Below are 20,003 nucleotides of genomic sequence, written 5' to 3' on the forward strand. Positions count from 1 at the left end.
GTCTGCAAAATTTCCCCATTTGAGTTTAAAAAGACCTCTTGAGATGGCATACCAGGCATATCGATCTGAAACGCACCATGGGGAGGAGTGGGTTTATCTCTGTCCCACAACACAAAAAAACGATTGACATTGCCATTCGAACGAGGTGGACATACAACTTTCCCCGGTGCTTCGGCTAAGAACGGTAATGCAGATCTGCAATACAAAGGCAAGTCCCAACACCTCCACCCAAACCGGGCATTTGTGCCTGATAAGATTTTGCTCATCCTTGGTTGGCATTGAAGGAAAAACATGCACCAACTAGCAACCATAAAACAAGGGAGATTTCTCCAAAAGCATTTGCTTGTTATGTGGCTCACTAAAAATGACCTCATAAAAACCACGAGCAACTTTGTAATAGCCTGTAACAAAGCATCCTTTAAGCAAAGACTTAATCCACAGTGCAACATCCCCCCGCATCAGGCATGAGGCTTGGAAAGAACAACACAACCGCTTTCTGTGCCAAACTCATTACTGGAGCATACAAGACCTGTCCTGGGATAGAAACACGAAAAGCCGGCTCTGGCTCATCCCAAGCTTGCTGAATTTCAGAAAACCCTTCTTGCAAGATGACAGCAAAAGGCTGTAATTCCGGATTCACACAGCGAGCAAGTGCATCATCAAACAAAACCTGGCGAAGCTTAAGGTCGCCTCTTTGAAAAGTCTTCACATGCTCCATGAAGAAAGCCCTGACCAGCAAACATAGACACACACACACACACACACACACACACAGCTGTACACAGGCTGGCTACACAGACCCTTCCTCACACACACACTCACACACTCATGTACAAAGAAGAGAAAGGAAAGACAAAAATCAAAGGGTTTGCAAGAAGTAGACGTGCAGGATAGAAGTCACAGGTCTGACATGTAGGTTGCATCTGAAGAAGAAGACGTGTAGGTCGCAAGACGTGCAGGAGAGTCACGCAGCTCGCAGGCAAGCAGACCAGCAATCGAGCAGATCGCAGGTGAGCAGAGATGAGCAGGTCGCATGCTAGCGCACACACACACACAAACACCCTTTTTTATTTGTGAAACCACTATTTATATTAAATAGTAAATTGTACAGTCATAGTCACCTGAAGCGGGTGGAACTATGAGAACGAACTAGAAAAACTTTGAAAATTCTTCAAATTACTGGAGAGAAAGCTCGTCAAAATCAAAGCAATCTCGAAGAGACCGGAATAGGGCAGCACAGAAATAGGGGAAGGGATGAACAACATCACCAGAAAACTGGAGATGATTTCTGGTGGAGTAGATGGTCCAAAGAGCCCAGAAGCGCACCCATGCGAAGAAATCATCATACCCCGATGAAGCTGGGGACAATCAGCCAAAAATCCAAAAAAGGCACCCAAAGTGCTGTCAAGGGAATCTATACCGCAGCAATGCTGTCAAATGGTGAAGAAAATCGCGGGAATGCAAGCAACTCCACAACAAGTGAGGTACAGCCTCGGGCATAAGGCGGCAACACCGACATAAAGCTGGAGCAATACGCCTTTGGGCCAATAGAGTGCCAACCGGTAGTGCGCCCGTAATGCATCACCAAAAAAGACCCGCTGCTTAAGTGGCAACTTTGACTTCCACACCTTTTTTAAAGTCGATTTCCACCAGGGCAAAGGCTTATCCAAGTGCCATAGCATGTTCCCATGTTCCACTATCCAAGGCTGATGAATGAGCAAACGGTAGGTCTTGGAGGAAGCAATGAGGAGATGGAATGGGAATGAGGCATAACCCGATTGCTGACGATCAAAATGCCAATCCTGTAATGAATCCTCCTCCTCAAGAGGGGGTACTGGCTGAAGTGGAGCCAGAAGTTCAGCTATGGCACGCCATATTGGCCTATGATACATGCCCAGATGCCATTGCTTGGTGGCCCTAGGGAAAGAGAGAACCATACCATGCTCATCAACCACATCCTGTACCATACGTACTCCCAAAGTCAATAGATGATAAGCCTTTCTTGGGTGATCCAGCGCTAAAGGTTGAGGAAAGGCTCGACTCCAATGAATGCTTTGGGATCAGAGTGAGTTCCCTGTATGTGGAGGTCTACCTGACCAATGGATGAAACATAAGATTTGCTGCCAAGCTGTAATCAAGGAAGTGGCATAAGGGCAACCTGGTATGCGCCCAGTAATATGACCAAAAATGACATCCGAGTGATCCAAAACCCAGTGACCATAAGCATCTACTTTCATGTGTGCACACATGGTTGCCAACATCTTTGTCAAGGGCTGCATTTGACGGACAAAGTCAATAAGCAATGTGGCCTTACGTGCTAGCATGTACGCACACACACACACACACAAACACACAAACACACATAGGTATGTATATGTATAAATATATATAAATATAAAGATATGTATATATACACAATATATACATATATGCATATATATAATATATATACATACATACATAATGTATGTATGTTTTTTTTTGCATCCATGCCAAATGCCATCTCTAATGTTACAAGAGTATGTATGTCTTCCTGTTTGCAACTGTGCCCTTTCAAGAGTCACTCCCCATACACATAGAGAACCACACATATCTTCCTCATACTTGCTGACTCTCTGTAGAGGACCCAACCCCTCCCTGACAAACTATGATAGCACCCTTGAATCTCATAAGATGCTGACCAATGGAGTAGATTGTGTTCCTTCTAACTGCAGCTCCTATGTACTGCATACCATGCATATTGGAAGCTCATTAAGCTCCTGAGATCCACCTCTTAGCCCTTCTCTACATGCAACTTTTGTGATGAAAAATGGAGCTGACCCATAGAAATCTTCAATGCATGTGATAGGTGACTCCCCAAGTATCCTGGCATCTAAATAAACCCCTCCTCTATCACCGTGAGAAAGTGGTCTCTATATAGAGTCATTTTGGCTGGGAGCATGTTAGGATAAAACCATATCCTAACAATGTATAGTGGCCAAAGGTCACCTCTAGTAACTTTGCCTGCTTTGAAACAGTAATACTTGTGATTTTTAACTACTATGTTACAACATGACAAAACATTGGGTCAAGTAATGGCAAGTCCATACCGAGTGACAATAGGCATGTTGACCCTTTTGAGAAACCTCAGCCATGAACGTTTCATTGTCACCTTCAACACATTGATACTTCATTAGAAACAAACATTCAATAGCTGGACTCATACAACAGAACAAATATTCAGAGTTTCCTTGGTATAAACAGCAACAAATGGAAGGCAAAGTTCCTGGAGAATTACCTCCATTCTGACGATCTGCAAGCTGCTGCAAATAGGTTGCAACATATAGAGACTTCCACGACGTGGGGGGTGGTCCATGGTCGACATCCCAAATATCGTATAGCGGATATGCAGAGGCAGAAGAAACAGGTATAATATCTTCTTGAAGATGGTTCTTACAATACCTTTCCCAAAGCCTCTCAGTATCTGCCCATGCAAAATATGACATTGTTTTGCAAGCATTATTTGAACCATGCCATTAATGCTACCAGAGAAAATTTTTGGCATTGAAAAAGCCATTTCTCACTGTACATGCATGCATGCATGCATACAAACTAACATATATATGTATATAAATATATATATATATATATATATATATATATATATATATATATATATATATATATATATATGCATGCACATACCTAGGTATGTACGTACAGGTTAAGGAGACTGGAACAGAAATTAAGGCTAAATAGTCATGGGACCATCGGCCTCCGTATTTTACACCAAAGCACACCTGCGATAAGCACTTTGACGACAGTCTCTAAGGGACACAAAGAGGTGGAGGAGCTTTGGAAATCGGAAGGGGCAATAGGCACCTCAAACACTTCTACCTTTTAGCCTAATGAATGATCTAGAACCACAAGGCATTGATTCTTTCAACATCAATAGAGCCTTAACGAAGGTGCAGAACGAAAGAATTGAAGGAAAATAACTATATCACTTCCTAAAATGTAGAAAGCATGGGACCCATAGGTTGCTCTCTGTTATTACCCATGTCACATGCACCCTGCCTTAGAGTGCTATGTGACACACAGGCTCTACATCAGTGCAACATTTCTACAGTAGTATTACCTTTTTAGGAATATTTTGTCGTATGTCGTGGCTCCATTGTGAGCCCCAGTCCGGCACGAGCTACGTAGGTCAGTCTCCAAAGCCATCAAGCGTCTGCATGTGTCGGTCCTCTTGCCCACTTGGAGAATTCATTAGATAGGTACATGTGGAGGTCAACCCTAGCCTTAGGTATTGCATTAGCAAGCATTATAGGGGCATATGCACATGGGCCATCCCATAAGGCACCCCATAATGGGCAAATCTTGCATATGGGTCTAAAAACCCTATGCCACCAAGCATAAGCATGTCAACCATCATCAAGCATCATGGATGGCATGGGCAGCCAATCGGCTGCCTGTAGATGCCTCCAATCAGCAGTCGGCCAGCACAAAGACTTGCAAAAGCATCAGTCGGCCAGCACTATAGTCAACCAGCATAAAGGACATCATTGATAATATGCGCAGCATTGAATGCTATTAAATAGCATATTATTTGTCCAATAAAAAGGCCGACAGCAGTAGCAAACCGACCAACAGCTAAAATCCATATATAAGCAAGCGCCAAGTGCACAGCAAAAATCATTCATTACAAATCAGTCTAGAAGCAGTAAAAGAGCCTCTGGCCCCTGCGCATACAACTAGGATTCAGCACTTTACTGTGCTACGGTCCCAAGGCCTCCGCGAAGATCCTCTTCAGCATTCAGCCAACATTTGTGCATCCCTCAGTTCTCAGTTTGCATAGTGGTCATTGAAAAGTTATTCAAGGGAGCTTGGACAGCATATGGTTCAGGTTCAGCCTGCGTTCGGTCTACTTCGTACTTGCGTTGGGCAGTCCTCAGTCATCTTTCATACTCATTGTAAAAAGTTCTCCAAAGAAAGACAAGCAAATACTCCTGCTTGCAAGGGGGGCCCTTTAGTGGGTAATTGGGACCCAATACTGGGTTGACTCTCCATCTTCTCTCTCTCTTGTGCAGGCGGCAGGCTTTGGGCTATTTGATACAGCCACCAGAGGCTGTAGGCAACAGAAGCATCCAGTGAGCACTCTCAATCTCTCTCTCTTGAGTCTCCCCCTCTCGAATCTCTCAAGAGACTCATACCCAACACACTCTCTCACTCTGTCCCCCTCACTGATGTATACCATTTTATACCCCCAGGATGGAGCTAGCTAGGTTGCATATCATGATTGTATACTCCATGCATATAGCTTTGCATTCTCCTAGTAATAGAGCTCCATCCCCTGCACACCCAGATTCAGCTTTTTTATTCAGTACTTTTTCATTTTGTTGGGATGACAGAGGATACCCCATACAGGTACTCCGATTTGTCTCATAGGCCGAGTTCGGTCTTTTGGAAGACGTTAATAAAATCTCTCTCTCTCTCTCTCTCTCTCTCTCTCTCTCTCTCTCTCTCTCTCTCTCAGATGGAGGTACCTCCATAGTGTACCTTCCAGTTCCAGTTTCATTTTCTAGGTGCCAGTAGTATCATCTTTATTTTTCATTTTTTGGGGTTTTTTATCCAGACATTGTATCAGATCCACCATGATGTAACTTTTGGTCTCATAGGTCATTATGGCCTTTTGAAGACGTTAATATAACATTTCATTTCATTTCTCTCTCTCTCTCTCTCTCTCTCTCTCTCTCTCTCTCTCTCTCTCTCTCTCTCTCTCTCTCTCTCTCTCTCTCTCTCTCTCCCCGCCTGTCTTCACCGTTCGCCTCGCCTCCCTCTCTCTCTTGCGTGTGCCCGTCTCTCTGTTCGCCTTTTCGCCTGCATTTCGCCTGTCTTCACCGTTCGCCTCGCCTCCCTCTCTCTCTTGCGTGTGCCCGTCTCTCTGTTCACCTCGTCTCCCTGTCCGCCCGCCTGCATTTCGCTTATCTTCACCTCTGCGCTCCCCTTTCCCCAATTACCCTTGCTATGGCCCCCAAGGCAGCAACATAACTCTCTTTCTCTCTCTCTCTCTCCCCCGCCTGCTGCTTATCTTTCTCTCTCTTCGCAACAGCCCCCTCTGGCCTCTCTCTCTCTGTGGGAAGCGCTGCAGACAAGCACAGAGCTCTTCCTATGGCCAAGGGTTGATTAATTTTTAACCCGAAACCAGCCTTTTACAGCCCAAGACAAGATGGAGAGGATTGACATTGAAGACCTGATCAAGGCAGCCATCCAACAACACAAGAAAGAGACGGACAATGCAATTAATATGGTCAACCAGAGCCTTCTTGACAAAGTCAAGAAGCTTGAAGCGCGGATAGCAGCCCAAGATGCAAAGACTGCAAATCTCAAGATAGAGATAGAAGAGGCACGTGCTAAACATAAGCTCGAGGAAGGTGAAATTCAGCCCGTCATGATGGAGGAGCTGAACATCATCAAGGCCCAAGTGAGAACACTTCAAGAGGGAGAAGAAAAGAAAGCCCCTGAGACCTCCTCATGGGTGGAGGTGCTCACGAAGACGCAAAAGCAAGTAGATAAAGCGGAGAAATGGATAGAAGTGGTCAAGAAAGGTAAGAACAAGGAGGCCGAAAGCACATCTACCTCGAAGATTATCAATCTAACCATTGAGGAGGAACAAAGAAGAAAGACAAGGGAACTTCATGTGCGGATCACGGGGCTTAAGGACAGTGACAATGTAGAGGAGGAAGCCAAAGATTTATACACACGCATGGGCATTTCGAGGCCTACACACACGGGGGCTTGGAGAGTGGGCAAGAAAGACAAGAATGGAGGAGAGAGCTCGAAGGAGAGAGCTCTCATTTTACGCTTTCCCACCTTGGAGGCCAAGAAGGATTTCTTGGCCAAGTGTTCCGCCCTTAAGAAAACGGGCATCTTTTTAGGAGATGACCTCACCTTGGCACGGCTAGCATATATGAGGGAGTGCATGCCGGAGATTAGGGCAGCCAGAGAAAAAGGGAAGCTAGCATTTTACAGAGGAGGCAGAGTGGTGATACTAGAGAGACGCACCACCTGACGGTGCGAGACCTATGGGACCAGTTTGAGACTTGCAGTATGGAACTGCAATGGAGCATTGAGACTGGATGTGGGGGCCTTTGAGGACAGCTTCAGAGATAGGGACATCATCTTCTACTCGGAGACACATCAGGCCCCAGGCAGCACATTACCCAGAGTGGCGGGATACAGATGGGAGACGACTTGTAGACAGGAGGCCCGTTCGAAGCATGGTGGTCGCGGATCCGGAGGAGTTGCAATTCTTTTTAGAGAGGAGCTTCAGCCACTCATCCATGTTATGCGCCGTGATGAGAGAGCGAGGTACATGTGGGTCAGAGTGAGGGCAGATGAGGGTAGACCCCTATACATTGCTATATGTTACTTTCCACCCAGCACATCTCATTATGCAGCGCCCAAGGGGCAATCTCCATATATGATTCTAGATAAGGACATATGGGAGTTCTCCAGGGAGGGAGATGTTATCATACTTGGGGACTTTAATGCTCAAACGGCTCAGTACCAGACCTCCTTCTTTGACACTTCAGAGGAGATGTTGAGAGAGAGAGATGTGGAGGAGATGTGTTTGACCCGGAGATCACAGGATGAGGTGGAGTGTACTGAGTATGGGAGATACCTGGCGTGAACCACTCCTCAGTGAGTGCCTCCTGAATGTCATAACTCATAATCAGCCCCCCTTTGAAGTGACTCAACCTCTCCACTTGGATCTCCTCTGGGAGACTGCAGAAGGCCTCCCAGTCTCCAAAACTGCGTGCTGGGCCTGCCGCCAATGGTCCCCAGGCTAGACGAGGCCGAGATCCAAGCATATGACCCTGCTCTCGTACCGCTGGGCTCTAGATGAGCGGCTGTCTGGCCCGCTCCTCATCACAAGTAGGAGGTCTCTAAGAAAGTCCCGGTCTCAGCAACTCCCAAGCTCGCAGGATGCTCAAGGCAAATCTGTCCTCCCATCCTCTACTGAGGCCTGTCCTCCTCATCTCTATGAAGATCCATCGTATCTCTGGTGCCCAAGTGCCCCCTGCTAGGGGAGCCCTAGCTGAAAAAGAAGTTCCTTCCAAGGCTCAGCGCCTGGAAGCAGCCCCCGAACAATAAGCTTCCCCAATAAGGCTCTACTCTGATCAACTGGATCTCTAATGCCCAAGCCCCCCTAGGCCAACGGAAGAGTAATAACTGCCCAAGCAACCTTAGCCCGGGCTAGCTGACCATCCCGCCCAGACCAAAGAAAGTTCCTGATCAGCCTCTGTACCTGGCTGATGCAAGAGCTCGAGAAGATCCAGCAAGACGTGATGTACCACACGGTCACTAAAAGCACCTGATTTGTCACCAACACCCTCCCAGCCAAGGATAGCCGGCCTGTACTCCAATACAAAAGCTTCTTCCGAATGCTTAGAAGAAGCGGGGCAATCTGCTGCTCAGGTGACAAATCTAGTCCAATCTAGCATCCCAAATACTGCACTGCTGTGCCAGGAGGAATCCATCTAAAACCCGGGTCTGGGCTCCATGCCGGAGTGGGAGCGCTACTGATCCAAAAGGCCACTATCTTGCGCCAATTGATCAATGCTCCCGAAGCTGCACCAAAAACCTGTAGCGACTGCTCTGCCCTCTGAAGATTGGCCTCCTGGCCATGCAAAAACAATCCCGTGTCATTAGCAAACTCAGCATCGAGCAGGTCCTCACCCCGGACTGGGAGCTGGAGTCCTCTCAAACCAACCTCCTCTACCGTCAGATACATGCTCATAGCCTCAGCAAAGAAGAGAAAAAGAAACGGGGCGAGAGGACACCCCTGACGGACTCATCTGGTCAACTCAAAACTCGGCCCCTGTCCTCCTACCATCAGCACCACCTGGCTACGAGCTGTGGAATATAGAGCCGCCACTCCTCGAATCCAAACTGGCTCAAAGCCCAGGCGAAGCATAGTGCCCTCTAAGAAACCCCAATCGACTCTATCGTATGCCTTCTCAGAATCGAGAAGCATCACGACCAGGTCCTCACCGAGAAATCTAGCTCGGGCCGTCGCCTCCCAGAGAGTGAAAATGTTGTCAAGGATACTGCGCTCCTTGACGAATCCTGTCTGGGTAGCATGAATCAACTCCCCAAGGAAGGGCTGGATCCTCAAACTCAAGGCCTTTGCTAAGACCTTGTAGACAGTATTGAGGATCGTAATAGGTCTCCAATGCCGAATATCATCTGACACTCCCTCCCCCTTGGGGATAAGAAAGATCAAGCCCTCTGAAACGCTCTATGGCATCACCCCAGTGTCCAAAACATACTGAAAGCCCCTGCGGAAGCCTGGCCCCAAAAGGTCCCAATAGCGCATAAAAAAGGCAGGCGTCAATCCGTCCTCCCCAGGGCAACTATGGCGCGGAAGGACCCTCAAAGCCTCAGCAAGCTCAACCTCTGAAAGAGGCTCACCCAGAACTATGCGCATACGATCTGTGACCCTCCTCTGCACATGGGCCCACACAGTCTGTCTACAAGCATTCCGTGGCTCCGTGGCTGGCTCCGCTGAAAGCAGGACTCTATAGAACTCAGTGGCAATGGCTCTGATCTCCCCGGGCTCAGTGGCTAACGATCCGTCCTGCCGCCTGAGCTCGCGTACTCCTACTCGAGCATGGCGGGGTCCAATAATCTCAAAGAACTCCCCAGTCACTCTATCACCAAGATGCGTCCACTGAGAGGCCTGGCGATGATAATAGAACTCATGTCTCTGCTCCTCTGCCTCTCTAACCTCCTGGCGTGCCTGGCTCAGCTGGGACACCTCCCACTCACATGTAGGCTGCTGCTCCTGAAGGCGCTGGAGCGAAGCAAGGCTACGTCTCAAACGACACTCCCGCTCTCGTGTCTCTCCCAGCCGTGTCAAGGCTACAGCATGCAAAAAACAGCTGAGCTCGATGAGTCCCTGGGCACACTGGCCTGCTACATCCTGGTCAGAGCTCTGGCTATCATGCCATATCCTCTCAATGTCCTCAGAAAGACTAGGATCTGTAAGTACCCTCTCTGGGATCCTCAACTGCAAGCTGGTCTCCCGTGTGCTCTCCTCAAGTGTCAAAATAACTGGCACATGGTCTAAAAAAGAGGTGCCAGCGAGAATGCCAACGGAGCCCCCACGCTCCCCAAACCTATCGCCCACATAGAAGCGATCAATCCATGATAGATTAGTCCCTCCCTGCCGGCGATCCGACCGAGAAAAACTAAGACTGTCCTGAGAGCGGGAGAGAGCCTCATGCTGCCATGCATCAGTGATCCGCAGTGTCATGCAAAATCGCTCCCAAGCTGCAAGCTCCGTGCCGTACACTGTAACATGACTGCCTCCCACCCTATCGGCCGGGTCCTCAAGCATGTTGAAGTCTCCCCCGACACACCAATGTGCGGCCTCGGGCAATGCATCCGTAACAAGGGTCCAGAACTCTGCTCTGGCACAAGCATGGTTGGGCGCATAGACATTGAGCATGCCAAAGAGCTCATCATGCATCCTCAGAATAACATACTGTGCTCTACCAGGCACAATGACCCCGCGATCCACAATGGCCTGTCGCCATACATCCGCAATGACCATACATACTCCTCCCTGCCCACCCAAGGGGCCAAACCCTACAGACCAAAATGTGTCCCATCTACCAGGCATCACCGAACCATATCTCCGGATCTTGCTCTCACTCAAATGGTGCTCCTGCATCATCAGAATATCAATACTGCCCCAACCAGACATCTCTGAAGCTCCTGCCTCAAGCAGCCACGATAACGTACATAGTGTGCGCCGCCAAGGCCCTGTACATTCCATGAGATGATCCTCATGGATGACCTGCTGAGGTGGAGGCTGTCTCCGCCGTACGGCGGACCTTCGCAAGTGGCTTGGATGGAGAATAGTCCCCATCCGAGCGGCTACATCTGCCCACCCGATGTGCTGCAAGAATCTCGGATCAAGTGCCAATGGCTGTGTCCCATGGTGACTGCCTCCCGCTCAGAGAGAGCAACCTCGTGTATGCATACATAACCAGGGTCGCGTGCTAGGTCTGCCACTATGCGAACCACCAAATGTCGAATCCCAGAGGCATCCACTCCTGGTATCAAAGAAAAAATGAACCAACTCCCAGAGTCGGCCTATCACGTCTGTCACCTCCAGATCGCTCACATGGTAGAAAACTCAACTGCCTGAGTCTTCAAAATGCTAAGAGCGAGATCCAGAGTCCACTCCAGGCCGCTAGGGCCACAGAGAGGGGAGGAGAAGGCCACCGCTGAATCAAGTGCCTCCTCCCCTCGGGCCGGAGGTATCACTACATGAACTCTGATGGGTGCTGGCTCATGGGGGCCCTCCGCTCCAAAAAGCCATGTGAAGGAGTAGTCAAAAGCCTCCAAGCGCTGTCAAGTGTCGAGACTACTCAGCCGACTGCGGATAGACGATATCCGTGAAGCCCGAATCGGCATGGTAAGTCTCCTCTGTGGTGCTCGAGCAAGGTCGATGCTCAGTGCCTGCCGGACTACAGGTGAGCGCCAGGGTACTGCCAGGGCCTCCCGGGGAGCTGAGGCAAGCGGAGGGGGAGGAGGGGGGGGGGAGGGGGGGAGGGGGGTGGAGAAGGAGCCGCTGACAAAACGGGAGCGGGAACGGGAGGAGGCGAAGGTGGAAGCGAGGCAGGACGGGGGGAGGGGGGAGGGGGGGTGGGGGCGAAGGAGGGGGTGCTGGCATCTCCTGATCCTCAGCCTGCGCTAGGGTCTCCTCTTGGAGGGGAGCAAAGCTATTCCTCACTGGAACCCAGTGATGCTGAGACTGGCTGCTACTGCATCGGTCTCTGGGCATGCTGCTATGGCTGTCTCCCTCTACGGCGCCCCTGTCCAGGCTGCCACTCCGAGGTCTCTGTGGGCTAAGCAGGTGTCCCGGAGGTTGCCTGCCGAGCCGCATCTGTGGGCGGGCCATCGGGGGCTTGCTGCTGTGGTGAAGGTCGGGGTCTCCTGCGAGGGCAGGCCTTGGCCATGTGGCCAGCCTGCCTGCATATAAAACACAGGTTCGGGAGCCCCGAAAACTCCACTCTCTGATCAATCCATCCCCCCCCTATCCTAGGTAGCTGAATGACGTTCGGAAGGGAGGAGATGTTAGGAACCAAAACTCTAACCGAAGGTAGACCAGCTGCTCTAGCAACACTGAAGCTGCTGTGGGGCCAGTCTCAAGCACCAAGCCCACCAATGCTTGAGACTGAAGCTGCTGTGGGGCCAGTCTCAAGCACCAAGCCCACCAATGCTCCTAGCCTAGAAAGGAGCGGAAGGTACTCGCGGCGGAGTCCAGGGAAGCAAACTGTGACATGGAATAGATGCTCTCCCTGCTCGGCCGCTGCTGGGTCGAAGCCATGCTGCCAAGGTCTGAAGAATGCCCGAGCGCCCTTGATGTCAAGGGGACTCATGGCTAGGACCTAGGCCATACTCTGGGCTGTCTCGAACTCGATCTGGTAGTGTCCATGGCCCAGTAACTGAACGTCCATGATCTTGCCCACATCTGCAAGAAGGCGGGCTTGGAGAAGATCCCGGATCTCCCCTCTGCTGGGGCGAGTGCCGACTATACTGCAGATGGTGGAATGTGCCTGGAGGCGTTCCACCTCTGCGGCGAGGCTCGCTTCCTCTTATGGCGAAAGAGAAAGCTTGATGGGGGTATCCTCAGGGGCGGGCGAGGGGGCTGCGGAAGAGTCCCTCTAAGGTGGGGCGGGAGGAGCCTCCATCAGTGTCTGAAGCTAAGTCGAAGGCAAAGCGAAGGTGGAGAGTCCTGCAAGAGCCGAGCTGCACAAAAGGCGGAGGGGGAAAGGCGGAAGACAGAGAAACAGAGGGGGGCGGAAAGAAAAACACAAAAAGAGGGGGAGGGGCGTAAGGCGGCGGCGAAAAGGCAGGGGGGGGGGTTGTGGAGGAAACGCGAAAGGGGGGGTGGGGGGGAGAGGGCGGAGGGGGTGGGTCGCTGAGGAAGGGGAAACAGGGGGGCGCGAAGGAGAGGGGGCGGCGGGCGCTACAGAGCAGGGGCAGGGGGCGCGAGAAGACCAGGCAGGGGGGGGGAGCAAACGCGAGGGCGGAGAGGACAGGGTAGGCGGGGGGGGGGGCAGTCGCGAGGGCGGGGAGGGGGGGAGTGCGTGCAAGCGGCAGCGCGAGCAGGGGGGGGAGCGAAAGCTTCAGCGAACGCTACCAGTCACCTTCCTGGACATGGCGGTTTGGAACTGCAATGGCACTTTATGGTCAGATGTAGGTGGTTTCCAGGATACTTTCACTAGACGAGATGTCATCTTCTATACAGAGACACACCAGAGTCCTGAGAGAGGTCTACCCACGGTTGCAGGATATCAGTGGGAGTCTACATACCGCAAGAAGACCCACACATCCAGGGGAGTTTGAGGATCTGGAAGTGTAGCAGTCCTTTTTCGAGACCAGTTACAGGGGATGATCAGTATAGTCCGGAGAGACGAGGAGGTGAGATACATGTGGATTCAACTCCAGCTCACACCCACCAGGCCACTTTTTAAAGCTGTATGCTACTTTTCACGATATCCTCAGCAGCACACTCAGATGGTCCATGAGAAGGAGGAGGAGGAGGAGGGGAGGGGGGGTGTTTTACCATATACATCAATCTCCGACCAGATTGTCGAGCTTATGCGGCTAGGTGAAGGTCTCCTACTCGGGGAATTCAACGCCAGGACCAGGAGCAAACAGTATGAGAGAACTGATTTGGAGGATCCCATCCAGCTCCGCACCCTTGACCAGGTAGACACAGGAGGCCAGCGCTTTTCTCAGGATCATGGGACGTACAACAGGATGACACAATGGCCACATTCCTGAGGGCTTGCTTGCTTTCCACATGGAGGGGGATCCAGCACAGTTGACTACATTTTGAGATCCATGGAGATGGCACAGCACATATCAGCCTTTACTATCCCCACATGCCCACTTGGAGTAGATCATGCCTACCTCACTTTCTCTCTCACCACCACTGCAATCACATCTACCACGGCTCTTATCAATGGATCCAGCTGCACCTCTTGACACTCTCACTTAACAGCTCACAGCACTTCTCCACTCCATTCATCTGCTATTGCTAGCTTCCCCCATACCTCTCATTCCACCGCCAAACCTCGGACTGGGACGATGCCCCATAATAGTTGGTATGATGACGAGTACCGCACTACACGTGCCCATCTTTTACGAGACGTAGCTATGAGCCAACAAACCTCGGCCCAACAGGCTCAGAGACTAAACCAGTCCCTCACTCATCGTAAAATATGTGCACATGAAGCAGAGCAATTGTAGCCACTGAGGGTGCCCACACTACTGGACGGACTGCCGCAACAGCGTGGCAGTGTCACACTAACCACAACAGCGTAACACTGTCACACCGTCACCAAGGGGTCAACCCAAGGCACCGAGTATTGGAGACCATCAGAGGCGCACCCCAACGGACAAAGAGCGTGCACGCACTGGAGTTGAAGGCACCAACCGACACTCCAACGGGCATCCACCAAAGATAAGAGATTCTACCAAGGCTGCCACCTCAGGGCATCCACCAGAGATAGGAGGTTCTACCAAGGCTGCCACGTCAGAGCATCCACCAAAGATAGGAGATGCTACCTACTCCACTAACCCAACTCGTCTCCCCGAACAGCTTATATGGTCCCTCGACTCATCCTGGAGGACATCCTTCATCCCTCGCCCATCATCGGACATCTTTCATCCCTCGCCAATCATTGGACATCCTTCATGCTTCATCCTTCATACCACTTTGTAGCCTGTGTTTGGCAGTCACTTGTCATCAACTTGAGCTGTGTGTCGTCCTTTTCACTGTGACCTCTGCTGAGTGTGCACGCCGCACGGTACAATGGACATGTATCAGTGTTCTTGGAGTAGTGCAAGTGTTCTTGTTCCTCTTGCAGTCTTCTCTTGTGTTGTGTTACGCTCTATAGTGTCTATTGTGTCGCGCTGTGAGCATCGAGGACTCTGGACATATCGTCGACAGAAGAGCCACCACTTAGTGTGCCAGGCAACCAACCCTGCTCTACAGGTACACTAAATTTGGTATGCCCGGTGGGAGTCTCAAAATTGGAGTCCTGTTAGCTCACCCTTCTCTCTGCGTTGCGTCCTCTCTACATGCCCAATACACACTCCCGTGGTGGTCTGGTCAACCCATCCAAAAGTCCTCTCTCAATATGCTACTACAATCGGAAGAGGTTCAACTATGTACCACCTAACTTCTTCCTATGGCAACTAACCTTGGTAATCCCACACTTGGTAACAATGCGGGAGGCCAAGCCAACCCTTTTGGTCCAACCAATCCTCCTAGCGCAGAACCCCTTTCCATGGTGCTGGGCCGAGTCAATGTCAAGCTTCCAACCTTCAAAGGATCATCCACTGAGGATGTGGATGACCATATCTGACGGTTCATCTCCATCTGCAAGAGCCGGGGCCTTGAGCGGGAGAATGCGTTCTTGGTGCTCTTTCCGTCCACTCTCCAAGGTTTTGCAGACAAGTGGTTCAGTAAATTTCCAATCGACCACTTTGCAGACTGGACCACTCTGAAGAACACCTTCATCCGCACCTTCCCTCCTAGTTAACTACGAGGACAGCATTCTCCACGAGCTAGGGAAGCTAGAACTACTACCAAGGGAGAGGGTGTCGGAACTCATGACACAGACCATAGTGTTGGCGGCCCGCTTGCATGGGTCATGTTTGAGCGTGATGCGGACTTTGTACATCCAACGGTGACGCCATCAGATGACCCCAGCTGACATGGCAGCTGGAGGCACTCAAAGTGAGCCAGAAAACTCCGAGCAAGGAAAGTACCCTGCTCCAACTCAAAAGGGAGATTGAAGAATTGAAGACTCAACAAGAAGCCAAGAAGGGCCTATGGTGTGCTATATGCCAGTCACTTGGACACATTGTTCAAAAATGCCCAAAAAGGAGGTACTGCTCCTTTTGTGAAAAAGGAGGACATGAAGACAAAGATTGCTACTACCTCAAGGGTTTTCGTCAACTTCATCAACAACAAACTCCTCACCCCGCCTTCACAATCCCCAACCTAGCCCATTATGCTACAGCTGCCCTTGCCGTTCCACAAATCTTCCACGCTGTTACACCTCCCGCTTGCCAACCCACTCCTTAGGTGACCTACCTTCCACCGCTCATTCCTAATCCTCTTGCACCAGCCCCCATGGCATCAGCTCCCATGAATTGTTCTCCTCACCCTCCCCAACCCCACAATCGCCCCGTCCTCTGCTATAGATGTAGGGAATATGGTCATTACCAAAGCCAGAGTCCCCTTCCTGAAGGTGCTCCGTCCTACAAGCATTGACCCGAATCCAAAGATCATTATACCCGGGATTGCCCCAAGCAAGGGCATATCTGCTCAAGGGCATGAAGACACATCGCGACAAAAAGTCTCCGCCACAGGCAAAGCACTCGAGGCATTCCATGCAATGAAGAAAGTTGCCCATTGGTGGGCTCGGTGCTTGAGACTGGCCCCACAGCAGCTTCAGTGGTGGCTAGAGCAGCTGACCTGCCTTCGGTCAGAGTTTTGGTTCCTGACATCTCCTCCCTTCCGAAGGTCATTCAGTTACCTAGGATAGGGGGGGGGTGGATCGATCAGAGAGTGGAGTTTTTGGGGCTCCCGAACCAATGTTTCGTATGCAGGCAGGTCGGCCACCTGGCCAAGGCCTGCCCTCGCAAGAGACCCCGACCCTCACCACAGCAGCAAACCACCGATGGCCCGCCGCCCACAGATGCGGCTTGGCAGGCAGCCTTCGGGACACCTGCTCAGCCCACAAAGACCTTGGATTGGCACCCTGGACAGGGGCGCCGTAGAGGGAGACAGCCATAGCAGCATGCCCAGAGACCGACGCAGCAACAGTCACAGCCTCAGCATCAATGGGCTCCCGTGAGGAACAGCTTTGCTCCCCTCCAGGAGGAGACCCCAACGCAGACTGCGGATCAGGAGATGGCAGCACCCCCCCCTTCGCCCCCACCCCACCCCGGTCCCCCCCTCCCGCCTCGCTTCCACCTTCGCCTCCTCCCGTTCCCGATCCCACTTTCTCAGCGGCTCCTTCCCCACCCCCTCCTCCCCCTCCGCTCGCTTCTGCTCCCCGAGAGGCACTGGCAGTACTCTAGCGCTCACCTGCAGTCCGGCGGGCACTGAGCACCGACCTTGCTCGAGCACCGTAGAGGAGACCTACCATGCCGATTCGTGCTTCACGGATATCCTCTATCCGCAGTCGGCTGAGTAGTCTCGACACTAGACAGCGCTCGGAGGCTTTCGACTACTCCTTCACACGCCTCTTTGGAGCGGAGGGCCCCCATGAGCCAGCACCCATCCGAGTTCATGTGGGGATACCCCCGGCTCGAGGGGAGGAGGCACTTGATTCAGCAGTGGCCTTCTCCTTCCCTCTCTACGGCACTAGCGACCGGGAGTGGACTCTCGATCTCGCTCTTAGTATTTTGAATACTCAGGCAGTTGAGTTTTCTCACCATGTGAGCGATCTGGAGATGACAGACGTGATAGGCCGACTCTCGGAGTTGGCACATTTCTTTGATACTGGGAGTGCGGATGCCTCCGGGACTCGACATTTGGTGGTTCGCATATGCAGTGCACGGCACGGAGCTTGCAGCTTGGGAGCGATTTTGTATGACACTGCGGATCACTAATGCATGGTAGCATGAGGCTTTCTCCCGCTCTCAGGACAGTCTTAGTTTTTCTCGGTCGGATCGCCGGCAGGGAGGGACTAATCTATCACGGATTGATCGCTCCTATGTGGGCGACAGGTTCGGGGAGCGTGGTGGCTCCGTTGGCATTCTCACCGGCACCTCTTTTTCAGACCATGCGCCAGTTATTTTGACACTTGAGGAGAGGACACGGGAGACCAGCTTGCAGTTGAGGATCCCAGAGAGGATACTAACAAATCCCAGTCTTTCTGGGGACATTGAGGGATATGGCATGATAGCCACAGCTTTGACATGGATGCAGCAGGCCAATGCGCCCAGGGACTCATCGAGCTCAGCTCTTTTTTGCACGCTACAGCCTTGACACGACTGGGACGACAGACACGAGCGTCACTTGAGACGTAGCCTTGCTTCGCTCCAGCGTCTTCAGAAGCAGCTGCCTACATGTGAGTGGGTGGCGTCCCAGCTAAGCCAGGCACGCCAGGAGGTTAGAGAGACAGAGGAGTACAGACATGAGTTCTACTATCATCGCCAGGCCTCTCAGTGGGACGCAGCTTGGTGATAGAGTGACTGGGGAGTTTTTTGAGATTACCCGACCCCGCCATGCTCGAGCAAGACTACGCCAGCTCAGGAGGCAGGACGGATCTTTAGCCACTGAGCCCGGGGAGATTAGAGCCATTGCCACTGAGTTCTATAGAGACCTGCTTTCAGCGGAGCCAGCCAACCACGGAGGCACATGATGCTTGCAGACAGACTGTGTGGGCCCATGTGCAGAGGAGCGTCACAGACCGTATGCGCACAGTTTTGGGTGAGCCCCTTTCAGAGGATGAGCTTGCTGAGGCTTTGAGGGTCCTTCCGCGTGATAGTTGCCCTGGGGAGGACGGATTGACGCCTGCCTTTTTTATGTGCTATTGGGACCTTTTGGGGCCAGGCCTCCGCAGGAGCTTTCAGTATGTTTTGGACACTGGGGTGATGCCGCAGAGCTTTTCAGAGGGCTTGATCTTTCTTATCCCCAAGGGGGAGGGAGTGTCAGATGATATTCGGCATTGGAGGCCTATTACGATCCTCAATACTGTCTACAAGGTCTTAGCAAAGGCCTTGAGTTTGAGGATCCAGCCCTTCCTTGGGGAGATGATTCATGCTACCTAGACAGGATTCGTCAAGGAGCGCAGTATCCTTGACAACATTTTCACCTTCTGGGAGGCGACAGCCCAAGCTAGATTTCTCGGTGAGGACTTGGTCGTGATGCTTCTCGATTCTGAGAAGGTATATGATAGAGTCGATTGGGGTTTCCTAGAGGGCACTATGCTTCGCCTGGGTTTTGAGCCAGACTGGATTCGAGGAGTGGCGGCTCTATATTCCACAGCTCGTAGCCAGGTGTTGATGGCAGGAGGGCGAGGGCCGAGTTTTGAGCTGACCAGATCAGTCCGCCACGGATGCCCGCTCGCCCCGTTCCTTTTTCTCTTCTTTGCAAGTATCTGACAGCAGAGGAGGTTGGTTTGAGAGGACTGCAGCTCCTAGTCCGGGGTGAGGACCTGCTCGATTCTGAGTTTGCTGATGACACGGGATTGTTTTTGCATGGCCAGGAGGCCAACCTACAGATGGTAAAGCAGTCGCTATAAAGGTTTTTGGTGTGGCTTCGGGACCATTGATCAATTGGCGCAAGACACTCGCCTTTTGGATTAGTAGCGCTCCCACTCCGGCATGGAGCCCAGACTCAGGTTTTAGATGGATTCCTCCTAGTACAGCAGTGCGGTATCTGGGTTGCCAGATTGGACTTGATTTGTCACCTGAGCAGCAGATCGCCCCGCTTCTTTTGAGCATTCGGAAGAAGCTTTTATATTGGAGTACAGCTCGGCTATCCTTGGCTGGGAGGGTGGTGGTGACAAATCAGGTGCTTTTAGCGACTATGTGGTACATCATGTCTTGCTGGATCTTCTCGAGCTCTTGCATCAGCCAGGTACAGAGGCTGATCAGGAACTTTCTTTGGTCTCGGTGGGATGGTCAGCCGGCCCGGGCTAAGGTTGCTTGGGCAGTTATTACTCTTCCGCGGGCCTGGGGCTTGGACATTATAGATCCAGCTGATCAGAGTAGAGCCTTGCTGGGGAAGCTTATTGTTCGGGGGCTGCTTCCAGGCGCTGAGCCTTGGAAGGAGCTTCTATTTCAACGGTTGCAGGCTAGAGCTCCCCCAGCAGGGGGCACTTGGGCACCAGAGATACGGTGGATCTTCATAGAGATGAGGAGGACAGGTCTCAGTAGAGGATCGGAGGACAGATTTGCCTTGAGCATCC

The 20,003-nt window shown here is 51.6% G+C and overlaps 3 protein-coding genes across 5 annotated transcripts in view; 2 read left to right on the top strand and 1 right to left on the bottom strand.

The window, feature by feature from the left end:
- LOC147639932 (uncharacterized) overlaps positions 1-20,003 on the bottom strand; it is a 77,883-nt gene that overhangs the window by 38,399 nt on the left and 19,481 nt on the right. For all 3 annotated transcript variants that reach the window (XM_086775460.1, XM_086775468.1, XM_086775474.1), the window contains 2 exons: positions 3,278-3,463; positions 3,090-3,151 (listed from right to left, as the gene is read on the bottom strand). In XM_086775460.1, coding sequence (XP_086631586.1) covers positions 3,090-3,151; positions 3,278-3,463 — 248 coding nt within the window. The remainder of the gene's footprint in view (positions 1-3,089; positions 3,152-3,277; positions 3,464-20,003) is intronic.
- LOC147639934 (uncharacterized) lies at positions 6,431-7,124 on the top strand. The gene has a single exon (XM_086822725.1). The coding sequence runs from the start codon at positions 6,431-6,433 to the stop codon at positions 7,049-7,051; it is 621 nt and encodes a 206-aa protein (XP_086678851.1). The 3' UTR covers positions 7,052-7,124.
- On the top strand, positions 7,064-7,672 carry LOC147639935 (uncharacterized; the record flags this gene model as incomplete). Its single annotated transcript, XM_086781758.1, has 1 exon — positions 7,064-7,672. A coding segment is annotated over one exon (609 nt), but the record flags the coding sequence as incomplete, so codon positions are not given.

The sequence above is a fragment of the Cibotium barometz genome, chromosome 3 (assembly GCF_041138505.1).
Source record: "Cibotium barometz isolate CiBa-2024 chromosome 3, ASM4113850v1, whole genome shotgun sequence".
Classification (NCBI taxonomy): Eukaryota; Viridiplantae; Streptophyta; class Polypodiopsida; order Cyatheales; family Cibotiaceae; genus Cibotium; species Cibotium barometz.